Here is a 22,452-nt window from a genome sequence, read left to right as displayed (position 1 = left end):
ACGCTAAACAACAACTATCCAATAAAATAGACAACATATATTCATATATATATATATGTATGTATATATATGCGAAAGAGTAACATTTGAAAAGAAAACTACAAAATGAAATGCATCCAAGGATATATTTATTCATGCACAAATATGACATATATATATATATATATATCATATCATATCATATCGGACATTTAATATTCCATCATTTCATTATATATTATATTATATTATAATAATATTGTAATAAAACGTGAAAATCAGAAAAATTTGGAATTTCTTAGAGTAATATATTCTTCTATACACAATAATACACACTGGTGTATATATATATATATATATATATATATATATATATATATATATATATATACACACATAAAAGGTGAGTTTTAGTGTGGTCTCAATCGTGACGGATAAATCTTTAAACAATAAGAATCTTCATATAATAAATTTATGATAAAATGTTTACATACAAATATTGTGAAGGTAATTCCACTGCAGCATCCCGTCTGTTTTCTAGGTAGAAATGACTGTCAAGAAGAAGAAGATATTGCTATTTTAAATCTACCTTCTTTATGAACGATAATCCTTATATGAACTTCCTATCGATTTATCAATAATAGCTGACAAGTGAAGTTATTGTATTTATGCAATGCACCTTTTGAAAGTAATCCTGATCAAATGATATCGACTTGCAACTTAAGATGGTGTGAATCCACAGACATACACATCCGTTTATATATATATATATATACTCAATATAAAGTATAAGAGAAATTGCTTATAACAGGTAACTTCTACACGCTAGAAGACAGTAAAAAACGACCGAAAACCACAAAATAAAACATTTCAAAGGGATAATAAATAAAAAGCTTTAGGCCACTGGTAGTATAACTTTGCGTACTTTTGCTACCCTTTTATATATATATATATATATATATATATATATATATATATATATATATATATATATATATATATAATAATAATAATAAATGGACCAAAACGCATATAAATATGACCATGTAACATCTCTGCTCGTAAGTTACCTCATCATTTCGTTTTTGTCTTGATATTATATGTTTTACTATGAACTCCCTGAAGAGAAATATATGAGGAATCCCAGCAGCTCTTTCTTCTTTGTGAAAGTGCTCTCATTTATTTTGAAACATGTGTAGGAATTAAAGGAACTTTTATTTATATGCGTTTTGCTCCATTTATTATTATTATCCATATCTTCTCAAAATGTATCACTTTAACTTGGTATCTCTACCTGTAAAACAGCTGTGATATCTTGTTTTTTAGTGTAATTTTGCTACCTCTGGTAACTATTAACATATTTAAATTATCAAAGGTTTTAATAACTGAGATAATATTAATATATACTAATATATATATATATATATGTGTTTGTGTGTGTGTGTGTGTGTGTGTGTGTGTGTGTGTGTGTGTGTGTGTGTGTGTGTGTGTGTGTGTGTGTGTTGTGTGTGTATATATATATATATATATATATATATAGTTTTAGGGAAAATAACCAAGTTTTAAGAACTCATCGATGAAAATCCACTATCACATATAAAAATTTAATAATTAAAAGCACAATAAATGAGTATAATATAAAGTAAAGTAAATATCATAAGATAAATATAATAAAAAGATTACACGTGTTTCATAACTAATTTTCAAATTATGCATAAATACAATAACTTCACTTGTCAGCTAACATTGATAAATCGATAGGAAGTTCATATAAGGATTATCGTTCATAAAGAAGGTAGATTTAAAGTAGTAATATCTTCTTCTTCTTGACAGTCATTTCTACCTAAAAAACAGACGGGATGCTGCAGTGGAATTACCTTCACAATATTTTATTATATTTATTATATTTATCTTATGATATTTACTTTACTTTATATTATACTCATTTATTGTGCTTTTAATTATTAATTTTTCTATATGTGATAGTGGATTTTCATCGATGAGTTCTTGAAACTTGGTTATTTTCCCTAAAACTATATATTTTATATATATGTTATCTATAAAGCTCAATTTAATTTTAATTTTTTATAAATTGATTTTAATTGAGTTTTTACCTGTAATTTTGGATTTTGTCCCTAATATTATTATTATTATTATTATTATTATTATTATTATTATTATTATTATTATTATATATATATATATATATATATATATATATATATATATATATATATATATATATATATATATATATAAGTAACAGGACATCCAGAGGTCATACAGAAGAACGTTTGAAGCGGCTCCATTTAATTGAACCATGCAATCATTACATCAATTTAAATGCAGGGCTATCTTCAGCTACATAAATAAATAGAATTTTTTAATCAGTCGGACACATTAATATAGTTTTACTTAAATACTTTAATAGAGTAAGAAGACAGACAAAGACCATACTGCCACCAATTCAGCTTAGAATTTACTAGATATCAGGAAAACAATTTGTTGGTGTCATAGCTTGTAACGGATTTTAATGTATTAGTCTTGTTTATCAATTACCAAATCTATGACTAGAGGAATGTGTCTGCTAGGAAAGGGCAGGCGAGAGTTGACAGGACATAGTGGGTATGGTCATAAAACTTGTCAAGCTCATTTTGAAGTAGTATAAAGTAACTGACTATAAGGAGAACCTCAGATTAAGATGTTAATTACCAATTAAAGAGACAAGACGCTAATAAAACCAAGATGATAAATACAGAGGAAATTTTATTATGGGGACCTATAGGTGATTGATTTTAAACAATAATGTTATGTTGTATAAAGATAAAATTTAGGATTATCAAGAAAGATATATCCAAAAGATAAATTTTGTATATATACCAAAGTTTTTTCAACAATGGAGAGAGAAAATTACATAGAATTAGTTTAATATTCATTCATATAATTATTTACTTATTAGATGGTATCTATAAAGACTGATTCCGGTATTTACTGATGGAATACTGGGGCGATAAAACATGCTAACTATATATTAATTATAAGCTAAGAGGTATAATATAAGTTGTGAAGTTGCCGGTAATATTATATACAAGCTAATATAATTTCCTTGGGGTACATAATTAGGGGGTCTACTTACATAAAGGCCATTATAAAAATAATAACATGAGCAGTAGGATAGAACACCATAGAAAGGAATAAATAGTTTAATCATTAAAACCATGATTTGATTTATTCAATTAAAACTCAAATTATTATTTATATAAAATCTTTACCCGTGCTTTTTTTTTAAAACTAAATCTGACTAAGCTACTACACAGCGATTGGGTCTCCACAGCTCCGGAGCATTAATCCCTTGAAATTCAATCCCTGATCCCATTTTCCCAACAGATATCAACACAAATCTCCAAGCTAAATATTGACCGTCTCACCAATCCATAAAGTTTTGCAAACGCCATGTTCACCGCCACCTCTCCTCTTCACCAATATTAATCTAAAACTTAACCAATGGAAAAAAAGGAACATTCTAACGATATTCATTGTCAGTATTGCAATTCAGTTTTTCACAGTAAAAACTATTTTAACCTTTCGATAATCTGAAAGAAATCGTTGCGCTGCTGAGTTTCGGTACGAGTTTCTATTAAATTTCGTTTTTCGTATTGCTGATTTCGTATTTTCGTGTAATCTGTAGCATCCGTGTATACAAATAATTTGCTGAAACGCAAAATTTCGTCCAAAGAGAAAAAAAAAGATTTTCATTTTAATTTTGCTTTGTAATCCTTGATAAAATTAGTTTAGATTTGCCAGCTTCGACTGTTTCTGAGAGACCATAGCTAAAACTCAAATTAACAATCAGAGTTAAATTAACAATAAGATTTTTGGTGCCTTCTTAAGTTGGAATAGACGTACCATAATTCTCGCAAAGTGTTTGCCATATTCTTCAGAAAGGTTTTCGATATTAACTTCATCATTAATTTTCACTTTGAAGGTGGCGATCAGGCAGAAACGTTAGCATGCGGGGGTGATATGCTTAGGTCGATGTAATCGTCTTAATTTCTTTGTCTGTCCTTGTTTGTCCCCTTTATATTTAGCCCCTTGTGGGCAATAAAGAAATAAGAAACGTTAGCAAGCCGGCGAAATGCTTAACGTATTTCGTCTGCCTTTACGTTCTGAGTTCAAATTTGGCCGAGGTCGACTTTGCCTTTAATCCTCTCGGAGTCTATAAATTAAGTACCAGTTACGTACTGGGATTGATCTAATCGAGTGCCCTCACCTCCCCCAAAATTTCAGGCCTTGTGTCTAGAGTAGAATAGAATATTTTTTACTTTAAATTTCAAATAGTGTCACTTTTCAAGAGAAATTAATCAAGTGCAATTGCTGCCTTTCGTATATTATGTAGATGATGATTAAGAAACGTTAAAGATTTCGGTTTAGCTGTCTATGGCATTTAGTTAAGAATCGTTACGTTTTGAGATCAAATTCTGTCCAGGTTAATGTTATGTTTCATGTTTTGAAGGTCGATTAAATAATACCCAAGTTCTCGAGAGTTACTTGGGTAAATTTACTAATCTTATAAACCTTCAAATGTGTGAATGGATGTATAAGAGAAGACTAATTTGAAAGGAAAAACGTTAGCAATAAAAAGAAATTGACAAAAGAATTATCTGAATTAAATTGATTTTATTAGTAAAGAAACACACATTTTATCTGATATCATTATTATTAGCAAACGTGATCCTTTGAAGTCTTGCTCACATTTCATTGAGAAGTAAATAATTTTCAGGTGAATTCCATTAAAGTTCAGTCCAGTCTCTTTAGTAGGCACTTAGTGTTAGTATATGAAAAGGCGGTACATGTAGAAGATATCATACATAAACGTGAACAATCCAGAACCGAGTGAGCATCCATTTGGGCCTCGGTTACAAGGTTGTGATGTGGATTTTGTTTGAAGGAAAAAGTTGAATAAGCTGTCTGGCCATTAATTTCTTTTTCTGCAACAGAGAAAAAGAAAATGAAAGAAAAAACACAAGAAATATAGCAACATAAATGAAATGATTTCTCTTCATTGACAAGGTACAAGGGAAACGAAAAGATGTGGTCTATTGATTCGATAGATCGATGTTATTGATGTTCCGTTTGAGCATCTTTAGGTTAGTGTGAGTAGGGAGTGAGTTCCTGAGTGTTGCATAATCTAGAAAGGAAGAATTGGGAATAATAATTGATGAGGGATCTAGCTGTTGAAATAGCATGTATGAGGGGAGAGGGAGAAGGGGGTATGTAGCTGGTTAACTCGAAGGTAGAGAGGTTCTCGTATTACCAGCGAGATGTATTGGGGTGTATTTCTGAGCAAGTTAGTAATGAAGCGTGTTGAGATTTTTAATGACAGCGAGGATTAATATTAACCCATCTGCCAGATTTTAAATGAAGTGGTATTAAACAGTTCCCGGACTAGTTCTGTAGCGTGCCAACAGATGGCAGCACATGGTTAAGTGCGCAATGAAAGCTAGCAGTGATGTTTTTGAAGCAGTGCGCTGAGTGACATCGCTGCGTTTACTTCGCAAGATGTGAAATTTTTGATATTGTAAGCTGCAAACTGCGATTTCGTGATGGGCTGGAGGTTGGAACAAAGAGCCAACGTGAAATTTTGCGCAAAATTTGGGACGTCTTCTATAAAGACATTGAGTATGCTTTGGCAAATTAACGGTAACAAGGCAATTGGTTTTACGCAATGTTACGAGTGGCACGCGCTCTTCAAAAGCAAACGAACATCCCTGGAAGACGATGAGCTATCTGGAATATCGACCACGGGCGTCATCCCAGGAGATGTAGAGAAAATTCATCAGCTTGTGAATGAAGATCGTCGGACGACAATCAATGACATTGCTGATGTTATTGATCTGTTGTATGGATTCATGCAGACAATCTTAACATCTGAACTGAACATCCGGCGTGTCTCTGCCAAATTTTCTCTCAGGAGAAAGAACATTGCGTTAATGTCTGTCAAGATGTCAGTCAGCCTGCCGCTGATGACCAATCCTTCATGTCAAGGATCATTACTAGTGATGAGAGTTGGGTCCACAGGTACGAACCTGAGATGAAACAGCAGTTATCACAATGGAAGAGCCCTTCATCTCCACGACCTAAGACAACACGAAAGAACCGCAGTTCAATCAAGGGTGTGTTGATCGTTTTTTCCAACATCTGCATTATTGTTCAGCGAGAATTCATCCCCCAGGGCCAGCCAGTCAATCGGCAGTTTTTACTACGCCGTTTTGAGAGAAGAAATTTGGCGAAAAGACCGGTTCTGCAGAGCGCGAAGAACCGGATTCTTCATGACGACAATGCATCCTGCCACCGATCTCTGCTCTCTCGTGAATTTCTCATCAAAAACAACACAGTATCGCTTCTACATCAGCCCTATTCGTCACATTTAGCCAACTTCCTGCGGGCTTCCATTTCTTTCCCAAGATGAAAATGCCGCTGTTTTAACACCATTGTCCTTTTCCTGGAACGAATCGCAGATGGTTCTCGAATCGCTTAAGGAAAACGACTTTCAGGTCGGATACCAAAAGTGGCAGGAACGCTGAGACTGGTCTATTTCCTCACAAGGTAATTATTCCGAAGGAGAAGATGTGAAAACATGGACAATGTATTTTTCAATAAACATAACGGGAAGTTTTTGATACCGCTTCATAATTGTAGATCAGTTTTACTACACCTTTTAAAAAGGCTATTAATTATTGAATTAATGCTAATCTATTTAAAAAATAATAAGTAATAATGCGATGAAGAAGAAAGCGATATTTATTAATTTCTATTTATTTTTTCGGGAAGAACTGGACACTGAAGAAGAACGAATAAAAGATGAACAAGAAACAGAAAGAAAGAACGCAAAAAATTAGTCTTACTCTCAAGAAAAAAGTAAGCTTTGGAAATTCTTATACCACATCCTACAGAGTTAATCTTCTCCAGTGTAAGGGACTGGTTGAGGTCATTCCAAAGTTCTGAAATGGAATAAAAGTAAAATAGTTTCCTATTTCTCGTGTGGATGTGATATCTTTAATGATTTCTTTAATATTCATGAAGAAATCCTCATCTCTTTAATACAATCGACAAAATCTCGAAAAATAACAAAGAATCTCAAAAGTGTTTTTGAAAAGCCTCAACAAAAGTTTTAATGTTCTAAAGTTTCAGAAGCTTCATAAAGGTCCTGCACGTATGACATAGATGGGGAGATAAAGAGATTGAGAGGGAGGTAGATAGAGAGGGAAGTAGATGGATGGATAGATGAATATACATACATACATACATACATACGAACGTACATACATACATACATACAGACATACATACATACATACAGACATACATACATACATATATATATATATATATATATATATATATATATATATATATATATATATATACGTGATCTCATCAATAAGTATCCGGAAAGTTGGCATAGTAACGAAGCTAAAACATTAACAGTGACGTCCCTTGGCACTTCAGTTGTGCACGCGCACTAAGTTTTAACATTCTAGCTCACTTCTGCTGTTTACAGCGGTGCTCGGAAGGAAGGTGGGTGGCCGTCGATCATCGCATTGAGCATGACAGGGAAAGTTGAGCAGGGAACCTGCATCAAATTTTGACAAAAGCTTGGCTATACCTGCTGAGACCTCTGCAAAGTTTAGAAAAAGTTTTCAATGTTCCGAAGGATATCTTATGCAACTGAAGGCGAGTGTCTTGGCAGGCACTCGTCTCATGCCCAAAACTTTAGTGATAATGGACTGGACTGAACCGTAACTGATCTACACATCCTCTGATAACTCATGGATGGTAATTCGACGATTTCCACTCACAGCTGCACGCACATCTGCGATGTTTTTCTCAGTTGTGCTGGTTGTGTGTCTCCCAGAACGTTCGTCAATATCGATATTTTTTCGGGCATCTTGCAAACGTCTAAACCACTCGTACACTTGTGTACGGCTCATACACTTTCTGCAACTTTGTGTAGGCCTCTGAGCAGATATCGCTAATTATATACACAAGCAGATAAAAAGTAGATAGATAGGTAAACAGCTAATTAGGTAGGTAGATCAACGGATAGATACATGGGTAGATGAATATATAAATATATATATATATATATATATAGATATGCAGGGCAGGGAATCGTCAATTAGTAATAAAATTAATAATTAACAATTTTGCCGGGTAGCTCAGTATGAAAAAACCTTTTTCGGTAAAAAACATTTATAATCATAAATATATAGGGATTGACAGTAACCTGCTTCTCCAACATACTGAGAATTCAGAAATAGCAGTCAAAGAACTACTGATTTCAAAACTACAAATTATTACTCTAGATTGATAGCGATATTTTTGATACACACAGAACAAAAAACAGTAGAGAAGAGTAAAAAAACACTTGCCTTTAGTTAATTTAGTACGATCGTTTCACAGTTAAGAGTAAATAATACTCTATTCTGATCTTCAGCCAAATATTCTAATAAATTTGTTAATGTCTAAATAACTCACGTTAATTTTGACCATGTGAACATCAATACCACGTGAGGAAGACGTTAAGAAATTTATCGGCCAGTAAGTTCAAAATCCCTCGCCCTAATGAATTTCAATTCAGTGTGCATCAGAAATAGTCCCGCATAGGAATTTCTTAACGTCTTCCTCACGTGGTATTGATGTTCACATGGTCAAAATTAACGTGAGTTATTTAGACATTAACAAATTTATTAGAATATTTGGCTGAAGATCAGAATAGAGTATTATTTACTCTTAACTGTGAAACGATCGTACTAAATTAACTAAAGGCAAGTGTTTTTTTACTCTTCTCTACTGTTTTTTGTTCTGTGTGTATCAAAAATATCGCTATCAATCTAGAGTAATAATTTGTAGTTTTGAAATCAGTAGTTCTTTGACTGCTATTTCTGAATTCTCAGTATGTTGGAGAAGCAGGTTACTGTCAATCCCTATATATTTATGATTATAAATGTTTTTTACCGAAAAAGGTTTTTTCATACTGAGCTACCCGGCAAAATTGTTAATTATTAATTTTATTACTAATTGACGATTCCCTGCCCTGCATATCTATATTTTAATAATAACTCTAAGGTGGATAGTTAAACCACAGGAATTCGTACGAGTCTCTTTCCTATGCGGGACTATTTCTGATGCACACTGAATTGAAATTCATTAGGGCGAGGGATTTTGAACTTACTGGCCGATAAATTTCTTAACGTCTTCCTCACGTGGTATTGATGTTCACATGGTCAAAATTAACGTGAGTTATTTAGACATTAACAAATTTATTAGAATATTTGGCTGAAGATCAGAATAGAGTATTATTTACTCTTAACTGTGAAACGATCGTACTAAATTAACTAAAGGCAAGTGTTTTTTTACTCTTCTCTACTGTTTTTTGTTCTGTGTGTATCAAAAATATCGCTATCAATCTAGAGTAATAATTTGTAGTTTTGAAATCAGTAGTTCTTTGACTGCTATTTCTGAATTCTCAGTATGTTGGAGAAGCAGGTTACTGTCAATCCCTATATATTTATGATTATAAATGTTTTTTACCGAAAAAGGTTTTTTCATACTGAGCTACCCGGCAAAATTGTTAATTATTAATTTTATTACTAATTGACGATTCCCTGCCCTGCATATCTATATTTTAATAATAACTCTAAGGTGGATAGTTAAACCACAGGAATTCGTACGAGTCTCTTTCCTATGCGGGACTATTTCTGATGCACACTGAATTGAAATTCATTAGGGCGAGGGATTTTGAACTTACTGGCCGATAAATTTCTTAACGTCTTCCTCACGTGGTATTGATGTTCACATGGTCAAAATTAACGTGAGTTATTTAGACATTAACAAATTTATTAGAATATTTGGCTGAAGATCAGAATAGAGTATTATTTACTCTTAACTGTGAAACGATCGTACTAAATTAACTAAAGGCAAGTGTTTTTTTACTCTTCTCTACTGTTTTTTGTTCTGTGTGTATCAAAAATATCGCTATCAATCTAGAGTAATAATTTGTAGTTTTGAAATCAGTAGTTCTTTGACTGCTATTTCTGAATTCTCAGTATGTTGGAGAAGCAGGTTACTGTCAATCCCTATATATTTATGATTATATATATATATATATATATATATATTGTTGTTGTTGACACTCCGTCGCTTACTACGTCGAGGGTTCCAGTTGATCCGATCAACGGAACAACCTGCACGTGAAATTAACGTGCAAGTGGCTGAGCACTCCACAGACACGTGTACCCTTAACGTAGTTCTCGGGGATATTCAGAGTGACACAGTGTGACAAGGCTGACCCTTTGAATTACAGGCACAACAGAAATAGGAAGAAAGAGTGAGAGAAAGTTGTGGTGAAAGAGTACAGCAGGGTTCGCCACCATCCCCTGGCGGAGCCTCGTGAAGCTTTAAGTGTTTTAGCTCAATAAACACTCACAACGCCCGGTCTGGGAATCGAAACCGCGATCCTATGACCGCGAGTCCGCTGCCCTAACCACTGGGCCATTGCCACTCCACCATATATATATATATATATATATATATATATATATATATATATATATATATATATATATATATATATATATATATATATATATATATATATATATATATATATATATATATATATATATCAAGAGAGGGTGAGAGAGAGGCAGCTAGAGAGATAGACAGACAGACAGACAGACAGAAAGTCAGATAGAAAATTATTTTGAGAGAACCTACATGTGGCATGTAATCTGTGGAGCGTCTTGTTGCTGATTGTTAGGTTTAATCACGTGACGGCTTTCGGATCAAAGATTCTTCAGCAGAGGTTCTTTCTTTTTGCTTTTTATTTTATCTTATTGTGATCATTGTTAGTTCTGGTCAAAGTCTCGGAAGCAGTTGATGTGCTTCCAGCCTTCAAGCTCATTTCGGTGGTTAAGGCTGGGTAATTTATTCCTAATGAAGTGTGTCATCGTGATTCTGGGGTTGACTGCGACCCTCCCCACTCACTTGGATCTGTTCCCCACTCTCCAGTACAAGGGTAGTCATATCCCCACCACATTGCTGATGGTGTTGGAACACGGCATTGGGTGGTGTGGCCTTGTAGAGATACTCCTTCCCTCCTCTAACGTGCAGCTGTCTTTTGGGTGTTCCCATGTATATCTCCCTCCAAGATCATGTCATGTGGTACACCTCATGAGATGTAAAACAGCGCTGGACGCTCTCCGTTGGCTGCCTTGCAATCATTGGACAATGGTTCCAGCAGCATATGTCCGGTGCGTTGTTGGTGAGTGAAAGAGAGTGTCTAAGGGTGTGGCTTTGTCTCATGATTTTGAAGAGGAGACCAGATCTTTAGATCGGGATGTCAACCTCCGTGCAGTGAGCGAGAATGCCCTACAACCGTATCACTTTTCTTGGCAAACCTATCGGGAACTCTTCTACTTGTCTTTTGGTGATCACCTCAACCCATCTACTTCTGGAGTCCAACAAGGTGGCTCACTTAGTCTTGCTCTATTCGTATTGGTTATTGGCAATGTTACTAAGATGATAGCCGACCGAGACTTAAGTATCTGGTACCTCGATGACGCTTGATTGGGAGGCCCTCCTGACGAGTTGCTTGCAACTGCGAGGACAATGATTGAGGAAACAGCCTCAAATGCAAACTCCAGCTCCTCAAACATCCAGCTTCACACGAGCAGATTGTTAAACTATTTGTTGATTGCCCCTCGCTCTATCGTGATTTATCCTTCGCCAGCCCGAGGCTATAGTAGAAGACACTTGCTCATGTTGTCACACAGTGGGACTGAATCCAGAACCTTGGGGAGCAAGCTCCTTACCATATAGTCACACATATATAAAACACACACATATATAAAACACACACACACACACACACACACACACACACACACACACACACACACACACACACACGCGCGCGCAGACACAATATGTCAAACAGGAGTATTCAATAATTGTATATTTGTTTAGTTCATCAATTTACATCTCTTATGGCCAAGTTGCACTCAATCATTTGGTAGAGAGTAAAGGAAACAATTGGGGGTGGCATAACAGTCTCAAGCTTTTGAAGGTGACACCTCAGTACTGTCTAAATAGACTGTGACTAAAAGTTCGCAAAATATGAAACGAATTTGCACTTACTTCTGTTTATTTCAGTGTAAATGTCACCTTTGAGGTAACGCAAGCCTGCATTGGTATGGTTATGAGTTGACATGTAGCAAACTTTCGAATGAAAGGTGTAGTCAAACGATTGACAGGTTGGTTCTGCTTCACATCCGTAGAAACACTGCATGTAATGAATGCCATACGTGACACCCAAATTATTCTTACCAGGAATGCAACCGTTGTAAACGAAATCCACAGGACATCTTCCTGAAGGTATAAAACAGATAAATGAACGTTTTGGCTCGGTTTTCATAATTGTGGTGGGCTGCTTTTATGGTGAAGTGTTTTATTGATTTGGATCAATCAGAAATCGTAAATATATAAAATTATTGGGTAAAAATATAATAATAATAATAATAATAATAATAATAATAATAATAATAATAATAATAATAATAATAATCCTACGCAAAACACTTTCAATACAGTAACCATAAGAGCATCACAGCAAACCATAGCACATACCCAAGGCACACAGAGCTGCGCTCGGTAGTGAAGTGAAAGCACGTTATAAAAATAAAACTACTGAACAATAATAATAATAGTAATAATAATAATAATAATAATAATAATAATAATAATAATAATAATAATAATAATTATTATCATTATTACTACTACTACTACTACTACTACTACTACTACTACTACTACTACTACTACTACTACTACTACTATTTTTTTTATTATTTATTATTATTGTTCAGTAGTTTTATTTTTATAACGTGCTTTCACTTCACTACCGAATTGAAAAAAATTGAATTTAGTTTCTTTGATTGCTTCTCTAGAATCGTTAGAACGCCGGACAAAATGATTTGCGGTGATAAACTATATTCAAGTCAAGAACTGGGCTTCATGTAATCGATTATCCTTCCTGCCACAAAATTTCAGCCATTGTCATTATAGTAGACAGGATTAAAAAAAACAACACTACTACTACTACTACTACTACTACTACTACTACTACTACTACTACTACTACTACTACTACTACTACTACTACTACTCTCGCTGATCTTGTGTCCCGATCCAAAATTTAAATTTTCACCCTCTGAAACGAAAACTCTACAAGCAATTTTTTTATCTACAGACACCATTCTACATTGACCAGAGAAATCGCAGAGACTTTTGAAATTCCGACATTATTGTCTATCTTTCGACTAAAACATAGAATACAAGTCAAGGAATGAAATAAACACAGAAAATTCATATTTGTTTACCGTCTCTATACTTAGTCGGCACAGATCTTCTCAACTGATAAAAATGGGTATTAGTTCTTTTTATTAGTATCTTCTCTGTTGAGTCATCTTCGTATAAAATACAGCTTGGACTTGTCTCACTGCTCACAAAGGATTTACACACCGAAGTTTCAAAACACCTCTTTGAACAGTTGAAGGCATCCACGTCAAGTGTCATCAATGTTTTACCGTCCTTGAGAAGACCGTTTTCTACTTTCAGAAAATACTTCAGATATTCAACTGTAACAAAGCCAGGAAAATTAAGTAACCAAAATAAGATGACGAAAATAAAAGATTGTGAAAATAGATAATAATAAAGAAATAGAATATTAAAAGTTTGACGATCAATATTGATATTTTTAACATAAAAGAAGTGATAAAGTTGTTACTACCATAGTGTAGGTACAAAGCATCTTGGGATATATTATCTGTTTAATGAAATTACTGCGAATGAGTTTTTGAAGTTGTTTAATTAATTCTATTATTTAAATGATTCATATATTATGTTTTATAATATTTAACGGTTGTCTGTTGTAAAGTTTGCTCCAATGTCAGCACTTAGACAAATTTAACAAAATGCTTCCGCTGGAAATTATGTCAAGAATTGAACTCATCATCATGTAGCAGTTGTATCTTAAAATCAGAGTTTTAAATTTTCTTTCCAACTGATTTATTTTGAGAAGGAAATTATTTTCCTTCACCGAACTTATAAATTAAATGTTTGTGTAGTGATTTTCATAATTTTCATAGATATAGGTCTATATATTGATATAAATCTACTCACGTCCATTTCCGAATTTCAATGAGATGTAGAAGAGAACTGCAACGAAAATTTATTTTGTAAAATATTTCACATTTCATATTTACGTTTAATATTAATTTACAAACAATAAAGAATAAGAAAGAGCAGCGCTATAAGCGTAATTCGATAACAAGATACGACAATGACCACCACTACATCACCATAAAATTATCCATTGAAATAATGAGGGAGAGCGATGAATTTGAGAGGGATAAAAAGATAGAGAAAAGAAGAGAGAGAGAGATGTGGAGGAGGATGAGTGAGGGGGAGATAAAGAGAAAGGAACAATAATAGAAAAAAGTTAGTGAAAGTACGGCATATGTTAAGAGCAGGATAAAGTGTAAATGTAGTGAACCAAAAAGTTTTTTTAATTAATCGAAATTATATACGTAATGAAACGAAAAACTAATTATCTGATTTAATAATAACCAATGCAGATGGAAGGGAGAGAATTAGGAAATTGTAATTGATTAAAAATAATCAAGAGGTAAGCAGTGTGAAACGAATTTAATTTTTAGTTTGGGGTTATGTTTTGGTCTTATCAGATATTCGTTGGGAAATATAGCCTAATATGTATTTAATCCAGACCATAGAATATAATTTTGGTGTGAAAATTACTACTCACTGAGTAGGCACTAATTTAAAACAAGACGATGTAAAGTTTTGTAGGACTTCTTTCTGCATGCACAACGCTATACAACCAAATATATAATGAAAGTTGACCACATCCTTTCCGGTGAATCATTCCTTGCAAAGACAAATAATATTCCCAGACACGAGTATATGTCCAATCGATCATATATCGCAATTTGGAAACAAGAACGGGTATGTGACAAAAATATGAATGAAACACGATACATAATAACGACCTAACCACAATCAACTGGGAAATGACAGACCTTAAAGAAAAGGTACAAATATAATTCATCAAAGAATGAAGCAACAATATCTGTGCTCTGATTGATATCTCAATTTCTTTTCGCCAGAACATTTCCGGCGAGAGATGTGGAAACTCAGTTTTCAAGATCCATGAAATAAAAAAAAAACAGGAAGCCGGTATGAATTTGAAAATGATATCAATAATAAACAAGAGCACTCAGAGAGTACAAACCTTCGCGAAGGCAACACCAACGTCGTCTCAACGATTAGCCAGAGATGATTTTGAAAATGAGAATATCTGGCATAAATTCGACTGCGCTCACAAACGAGAATACAAAAATGAACCCGACTGCTCTCAAAAATTAAGTGAAAAACAGGAAAAAATAATCCAGGCTCCTTGTCCCGTGTCTAATCGATCCCAATTTCTAATCAGTTCGTGCCAGTCATGAGCGCAAACATCTCTGAAAGTTTCCTCCGAATCCATCCAGCGGTTCTTAAGATATCTGTTTCACCGCCAAACAAACAAACATGACTGGAAACAATACCATCGCCTTCGGTAAGTACAAGATATGATAAAAACATAAAGAAAATTCTAAAAAGGTATATCACGGTTATTCTCAGTCCCAAAGAATCACAGCGAAACAATGTGACACAACACACACTAAGCAATAACTATATTAGCATGTTTTTCGCTGTGGCAGGGACTAACACAGCTCTTACACCACATTAAGGATATAATTAAAGCCCTGGGAACAGGTTCGAACTCAGATGTCATAAAACTTGTCTTCATTAAAGCGTTCGACAGGGTTGACCATAATATCTTACTCACAAAATTGACAAATGTTGGAATCCGTGGGAAACGTCTATACTGGATTGAGCATTTCTTGTCGAATAGAATACAACATGTTTTGGTCGACGGAGCCCACTCAATCCCAGCAAAAGTTACCAATGGTGTCCCTCAGGTGACTGTCTTGGGCCCACTCCTCTTTATAATTTACATAAACGACCTTTCCAGCGTCGTAAATCACTGCAAAGTGAAAATATTTGCTGATGGTACTAAGCTCCAGCAAATCATCACTGAAGAAGAAGACCAAACTCAACTCCAGTCTGATCTATGTGCTGTGAGTCAATGGGAAGATAAAAACAAAATGAAACTGAACGAGGGAAAATTTGAGCTGATGCATTTTGGAAGAAAGACTATACTAAAATAGCCATACTCTCTTCTTTCTGGGGAACCGCTCACAGCATCTAATAATATCAGAGACCTAGGAGTAATTGTTGATAACAATTTCAGATGAAGTGCCCACATCAACAATAAGGTCAATATAGCTCGTAGGATGAGCTCCTGGATCTTAAGAACCTTCCGGTCCAGAGAACAAGGTGTCATCATTCCACTTTTCTTCTACTTTGTACGGCCACACCTGGAATACTGTTGCCCCCGTGGCCTCCCCATACAAAACAAAACATCTCGAAAATTGAATCCCCCCCAGAAGGCATTCACTAAACGAATTAAGGGCATGACTTATCTCGATTACTGGAACCGCCTTAAAGCCTTGAAACCCTACTCTCCCATCAACTTTAAGTGGAGTCTGGACAAATTCTTCAAGGAATTCCAGATAAGCCACCAATACTTGTATACAACTGACTCATCAAGAACTCCCTACTTGAATGGACCATGATAACACAAAACGTGACCTTAAAAGGATTTAGATAATCCTATCAGGTGGTGCTATTTAGTTAGACATGACCTGGACCAGTTTGAAAAAAAGTTCGTTTTCTGTCTTCTTCTTTATGTTTACGTTTCTCATTGTGTTTAACATTTTTTGTGATGTCCTGTACCCATATATGCATGTATGTATGTATACATATAGATGCAGGTATGTACATATATGTATGGATATATGCATATATTTATATATTATTTATGTTATTAAATGATCGAACGCCACGCACTGTCTCCAAGTAAGTTTTATCTTAATAATTTCTACTGTGCACTCTACTACTATTACTATCACTTCCCTGTCTATCTCTCTCCATCTCTTGTTCTTGATCCTTTCTGTTTTTCTCTCACAACCCTCCCCTATGCTTCTCTTCCTTTCATCGTTTCCTCTCTCTCACATCTCCTCCTTGACCCTCCCGTCGCTGATACGTGACGAAAGGGATTCTTTCTTTCTACTTCCTGCCTTCCCATAGAGAAGACGTGAAATTTTTTGTCTCTCATTCACATCCAACTTTGCGTTCAAAATAATACTTTTTCTGTCGTCTTGGCCTAACAGCCCTTACTGTTTGTTTTCACTGTTCTGTCTTATTTTTACTGTCTTTTACTGTCTTGTTCTCACTGTCCTGTTCTTGTTTACACTTTTACCCTCCGCAAAAATTCCAAAGTTAATTAATTTGCTTTGTGGGAAGGACTGTTCCAACGAAGTCGCGTATTATCCTTGCCTTCGAAACGCGGAGTAGATGGAACAGGGACAACTGAAGAAGGGAAATATTTTTATGTTCCATTCTCGTTTCCCTGTTTGTTTTTTTCGTTGTTCGAAAAAAAGTTCGTTTTCTGTCTTCGTCTTTATGTTTTCATTTCTCATTCTGTTTAACGTTTTTTGTGATGTCCTGAACCCATATATGCATGTATGTATACATATAGATGCAGATATGTACATATATGTATGGATATATGCATATATTTATATATTATTTATTTTATTATATATATATGTATATATATATATGTAAAACTTAAGAAAAGTTAAACTCAGCAACACACCTTCCCCGAAAATACTGCCATACATATCCACATACAACCCCAGAAACAAAGAAGCCTTCACCATCATCACCCAAAACATACCAATGCTACATAAGGACCCCAACTTAAAGGAAATTCTACACACACACAAAATCATTAAAAGCTACAAACAACCAAAATCATTGAAAAAGATCCTCACAAAGGCTAAATTATTTTCCAAAATAACAGAGGCAAAAGTAAAAAAATGTGGTCGACCAAATTGCGCAACATGCCCAAACCTCCTAGAAGGTTCAGAATTCCTCTTCAAAGAGGGACAAAAATTCAAACTTAAATCTGACTTTACTTGTGCCTCAGAGAACCTTATTTATGTAATAAGATGCTCGGGCTGCAACGAACACTACATAGGGTCCACAGGATTATCGCTTAGACGCAGATGCACTCTGCATCGACAGCAGATTGCATACCCAGAATACCGAATGATACCCTTTAGTGAGCATATTCTGTTGCCCCCGTGGCCTCCCCATACAAAACAAAACATCTCGAAAATTGAATCCCCCCCAGAAGGCATTCACTAAACGAATTAAGGGCATGACTTATCTCGATTACTGGAACCGCCTTAAAGCCTTGAAACCCTACTCTCCCATCAACTTTAAGTGGAGTCTGGACAAATTCTTCAAGGAATTCCAGATAAGCCACCAATACTTGTATACAACTGACTCATCAAGAACTCCCTACTTGAATGGACCATGATAACACAAATGCTACCACAATTTATAATCTTTCCTTTCTACCAATGTGCTATTAGAACACCAACACAAATTAGATTAAATAAGGAAACTTTCTTCATTCAACAATACAAACCCAAACTTAACCATTGCTAACACATTTAAATAAGGAAACCCATCACCCCACTGAGAAGGGAAAAAATATAGAACAAAACCTAATATATTGTTCCTTCTAAACCAAACCAGGGTAAATTAATCAAAATCTACCACCTCCTGCATTTCGATTACCTCCCTTATACCGGAAGAAATCCCTAATTACCTCCCCCTATCTAGAACTCTTTTTTGTACACTGGAGTGAACACATGTTACAATGAAGTAGAGAAATTTGAAAAGACAACACGAAACCGGTTATTTCTCCAAAATACAATGTTTATATACCAAAATAAATTTTATAACATTTTTCTGACATAATTTAAATATATACTTCAACCATGTAACACAAGCCTTCTGTAGTTTTTTCACTCTTATTATCTTTTATATATATATATATATATATATATATATATATATATATATATATATAGGCAGTTTAAAACAATAGTTGCCCAATTGGAAGGAGGAAGTTAACGGTAGTAATCAACCCTCCCCCATTAGCAGCAGAATGGTAGAGCCGTTGGAAGAGGCAACAGGATACCTTACACCGCTAAGTTTGAAAGTTTGGCATATTATTGTTGTTGTTGTTGTCACCATCATCGTCACCTTCACTGTTATTGCTACTAGAACATTAATAACTTGTATAAAATGAACTTCTACATAAAACCTTCCAATATATACAGAAATGACACACACGCACCCAACAAAACTTCCTTTCTAAAAAACACTTATAGCTTTCTAGATACGGCTAATAGAGCTGACACCACAAACAACGTATGTGGTGGAATGTTTGCTTATAATAACTTGTATATGCACACATGAGAGTAAGGGGACATCCGAGTAAGGCTGTGCACACGAACCCACACATATAGATGTGCATTGGATTGCCTATAGCGACCTATCTATAATGTTTGTCCACATGCTATACCTTCATTTATGTATTCTTTATTATTACTATTATTATTCTTTTCCTGTTGTACGCGTATTTGTATTTTTATTTTTATTTTTATTTATATTTTGATTTCAATTTTATTTTTTATTTTTATTTCTATCTTATTTTTGCTGTTGTTTTTCTTCTGGTCTCTACCACACCTCTGTTTTTACCTCTTGCTCTACATTTGTATGTAACCCTTTGTGAATCTCTCAAGAGGCCTAGAGATTCGGGCATGTAACTCCATTTCAAAATGTCATCCGATAATCACTCCGGAAAGGAATATTCAGATAGAATGGGGCCTGCCAAAACTAGGCCGAAACAGCTGTAAGATTAAACTTCTGTTCATCCTCTAATTCCTTATGTATTTTGTAATTCTATATGTAAACCATGTTGGCAAAATAACATAGTCTGCCATGGACACCTGTGCTTTGGTTCTTTCTTTCTTTTTCTTTTCTTCCTTTTTTTGTCACTTTTGCTATGAATTAAACTAATGAATTCAACGGGATACACCGTCTGCAAGTAGTTGGGTTCAGCATATTATCCTCCATTTTCTAATTGTTGCACAAATTTTGGGTAAAACCTCCACTTTTACCCGCTCCCATTGATTGCACCTAGTATAGCACTAGTGTAGCAATAATTGGGTACCCTCCCAGCAGTATACTGGATAGATACTATCCCTTAGTGGGTTGTACCCCCAACCCCTAACTCTCTCACGTTATATATATATATATATATATATATATATATATATATATATATATATATATATATATCAGAATGGATATTTAATATTCTATCGGTTCATTATATTATATCATATATTATTATAAGATTGTAGATAAAAACGCGAAAATCAGAAAAAGTTGGGATTTCTTAGAGTAATATATTTTTCTATACACAATAATACACAGCGGTGTCTATATATAGGGAGAATTCACAAAAAAACCAACAAAAGACGAAGACAGGTGGTGTAGAAAACAAACAGATGTATTAGTATACAGAAAGGAACACAGAGAGAAACAAGGAGAGAAAGAAAGAATGTGTAGTGGCTAGCGATATATATATATATATATATATATATATATATATATATATATATATATATATATATGATTTTATATTATTAATTCATCAATAATATATTTAGGAAATCAATATTTAGTATTTCAAAAGATATATATCCAACATAACATGGTAGCGTAAGTTTAAAAGTTTAAAACATAAAAATAAAAATAAAAATACGGAATATAAATATCGATACATATAAACAAAGGAGAAAACGAACAAATTTTACATACTTCAGAAGGACTAACGTGAAAACTTATAAGAAGGACAGTATATATTATTATTTCTAATTTTTAGTATTTTTAATTTTAATATTTAAAAAACTTTAATAATATATAGGTATATAAAGGGTTCTTAATGCATCTCTGAAGAACGGAATTACTAACAATAAGATGATCTTTAGATCACTTTGCGATTGTAGTAATATCCGTGAAACGATCGTAAGATATTTTATTCTTTTAACTTTAGGCTTCTTTATATTTTATATTTTATATTTTATATTTTAGAATTTATAATATTCATGCTTATTTACACATAAAATTTTTATACGCATATATATTTAAACATATATTTATCTATTTTTAGATTTTTATATGTATCGATATTTATATTCCGTATTTTTATTTTTATTTTTATGTTTTAAACTTTTAAACTTATTATGCTACCATGTTATGTTGGATATATATCTTTTGAAATACTAAATATTGATTTCCTAAATATATTATTGATGAATTAATAATATAAAATCACATATATACACATTTATTTGCTCAAGATAATTGAGCACTCAACATAAGTTCAATTATATATTCTTTTAGAATATTACTTATAAAAGTCGTGATGGATAAATCTTTAAACAATAAAAATCTTCATATAATAATTTTATGATAAAATGTTTACATACAAATATTGTGAAGGTAATTCCACTGCAGCATCCCGTCTGTTTTCTAGGTAGAAATGACTGTCAAGAAGGAGATATTACTGCTTTAAATCTACCTTCTTTATGAACGATAATCGTTATATGAACTTCCTATCGATTTATCAATATTTGCTGACAAGTGGAGTTTTTGCATTTATGCAGTACACCTTATGAAGATAACTCCGATCAAATGATATCGACTTACAACATAAGATAACATAAAATCACACACACAAACATATATGTTTATATATAGAGAGGGGCTGAACAAAAATAATGGAAACACCTAGCATCATAGCATCATAATTTTGAAATATCTATAAAACCGTCAAAAGCTTGTTTATTTTTATGTTTTTTTAATTTATTATTACTGTTGGTTACTATGTTTTGCTAAAATTGCTATTTCGTTTCAGATGTCATCAGAAAAAGGTAATCAAAACTTCATTAAAATGATAGATCCTTCGGATTTTCAAAGAGATCAAATTGTTGGTGCTCGTATGGTAGGCGTTAGCGAAACGGAAACAGACGAAATGTTTGGTGTATCAGGAAGTACTGTCTCGAAAGTAATGACAGCCTCTGAGAAAAAGGGAAAAACATCTTCGTCGATACAAAACTCCGGAAGAAAACCAAAACTTTCAGATAGGGACCGTCGGACTCTTAGGCGAATTGTTAGAAAGGATCACGAAAGTCCAGCTCCAAAAATTACTGCAGGGCTTAATGACTGCCTCGAGAACCTAGTTTCCACAAAACTCTTCACCAGGAGCTGCGCAAAGCTGGATTTCACGGGAGG

At 33.8% G+C, this 22,452-nt stretch overlaps 2 protein-coding genes across 2 annotated transcripts in view; both read right to left on the bottom strand.

Annotated features, from left to right (window-relative positions):
* LOC128249715 (uncharacterized) overlaps positions 1–536 on the bottom strand; it is a 25,914-nt gene extending 25,378 nt beyond the window's left edge. The window contains exon 1 of the mRNA XM_089364866.1: positions 474–536. Within this exon, the coding sequence (XP_089220992.1) occupies positions 474–504 (31 nt within the window). The 5' untranslated portion in view covers positions 505–536. The remainder of the gene's footprint in view (positions 1–473) is intronic.
* Positions 537–4,682: 4,146 nt separating this feature from the next.
* Positions 4,683–21,762, bottom strand: LOC149132322 (uncharacterized). The gene is made up of 6 exons (XM_089364272.1): positions 21,648–21,762; positions 14,227–14,262; positions 13,425–13,682; positions 12,181–12,411; positions 6,885–6,980; positions 4,683–4,967 (listed from the first exon to the last, which is right to left on the bottom strand). The coding sequence occupies exons 1-6, from the start codon at positions 21,676–21,678 to the stop codon at positions 4,777–4,779; spliced, it is 843 nt and encodes a 280-aa protein (XP_089220398.1). The 5' UTR covers positions 21,679–21,762; the 3' UTR covers positions 4,683–4,776.
* Between the last annotated feature and the right edge of the window lie 690 nt (positions 21,763–22,452).

This window comes from Octopus bimaculoides, chromosome 16 (genome assembly GCF_046866305.1).
Source record: "Octopus bimaculoides isolate indiv1 chromosome 16, ASM4686630v1, whole genome shotgun sequence".
In the NCBI taxonomy this organism is placed as follows: Eukaryota; Metazoa; Mollusca; class Cephalopoda; order Octopoda; family Octopodidae; genus Octopus; species Octopus bimaculoides.
The sequence above is the reverse complement of the archived record's forward strand: the minus strand, read 5'-3'. Positions and strand labels throughout refer to the sequence as shown.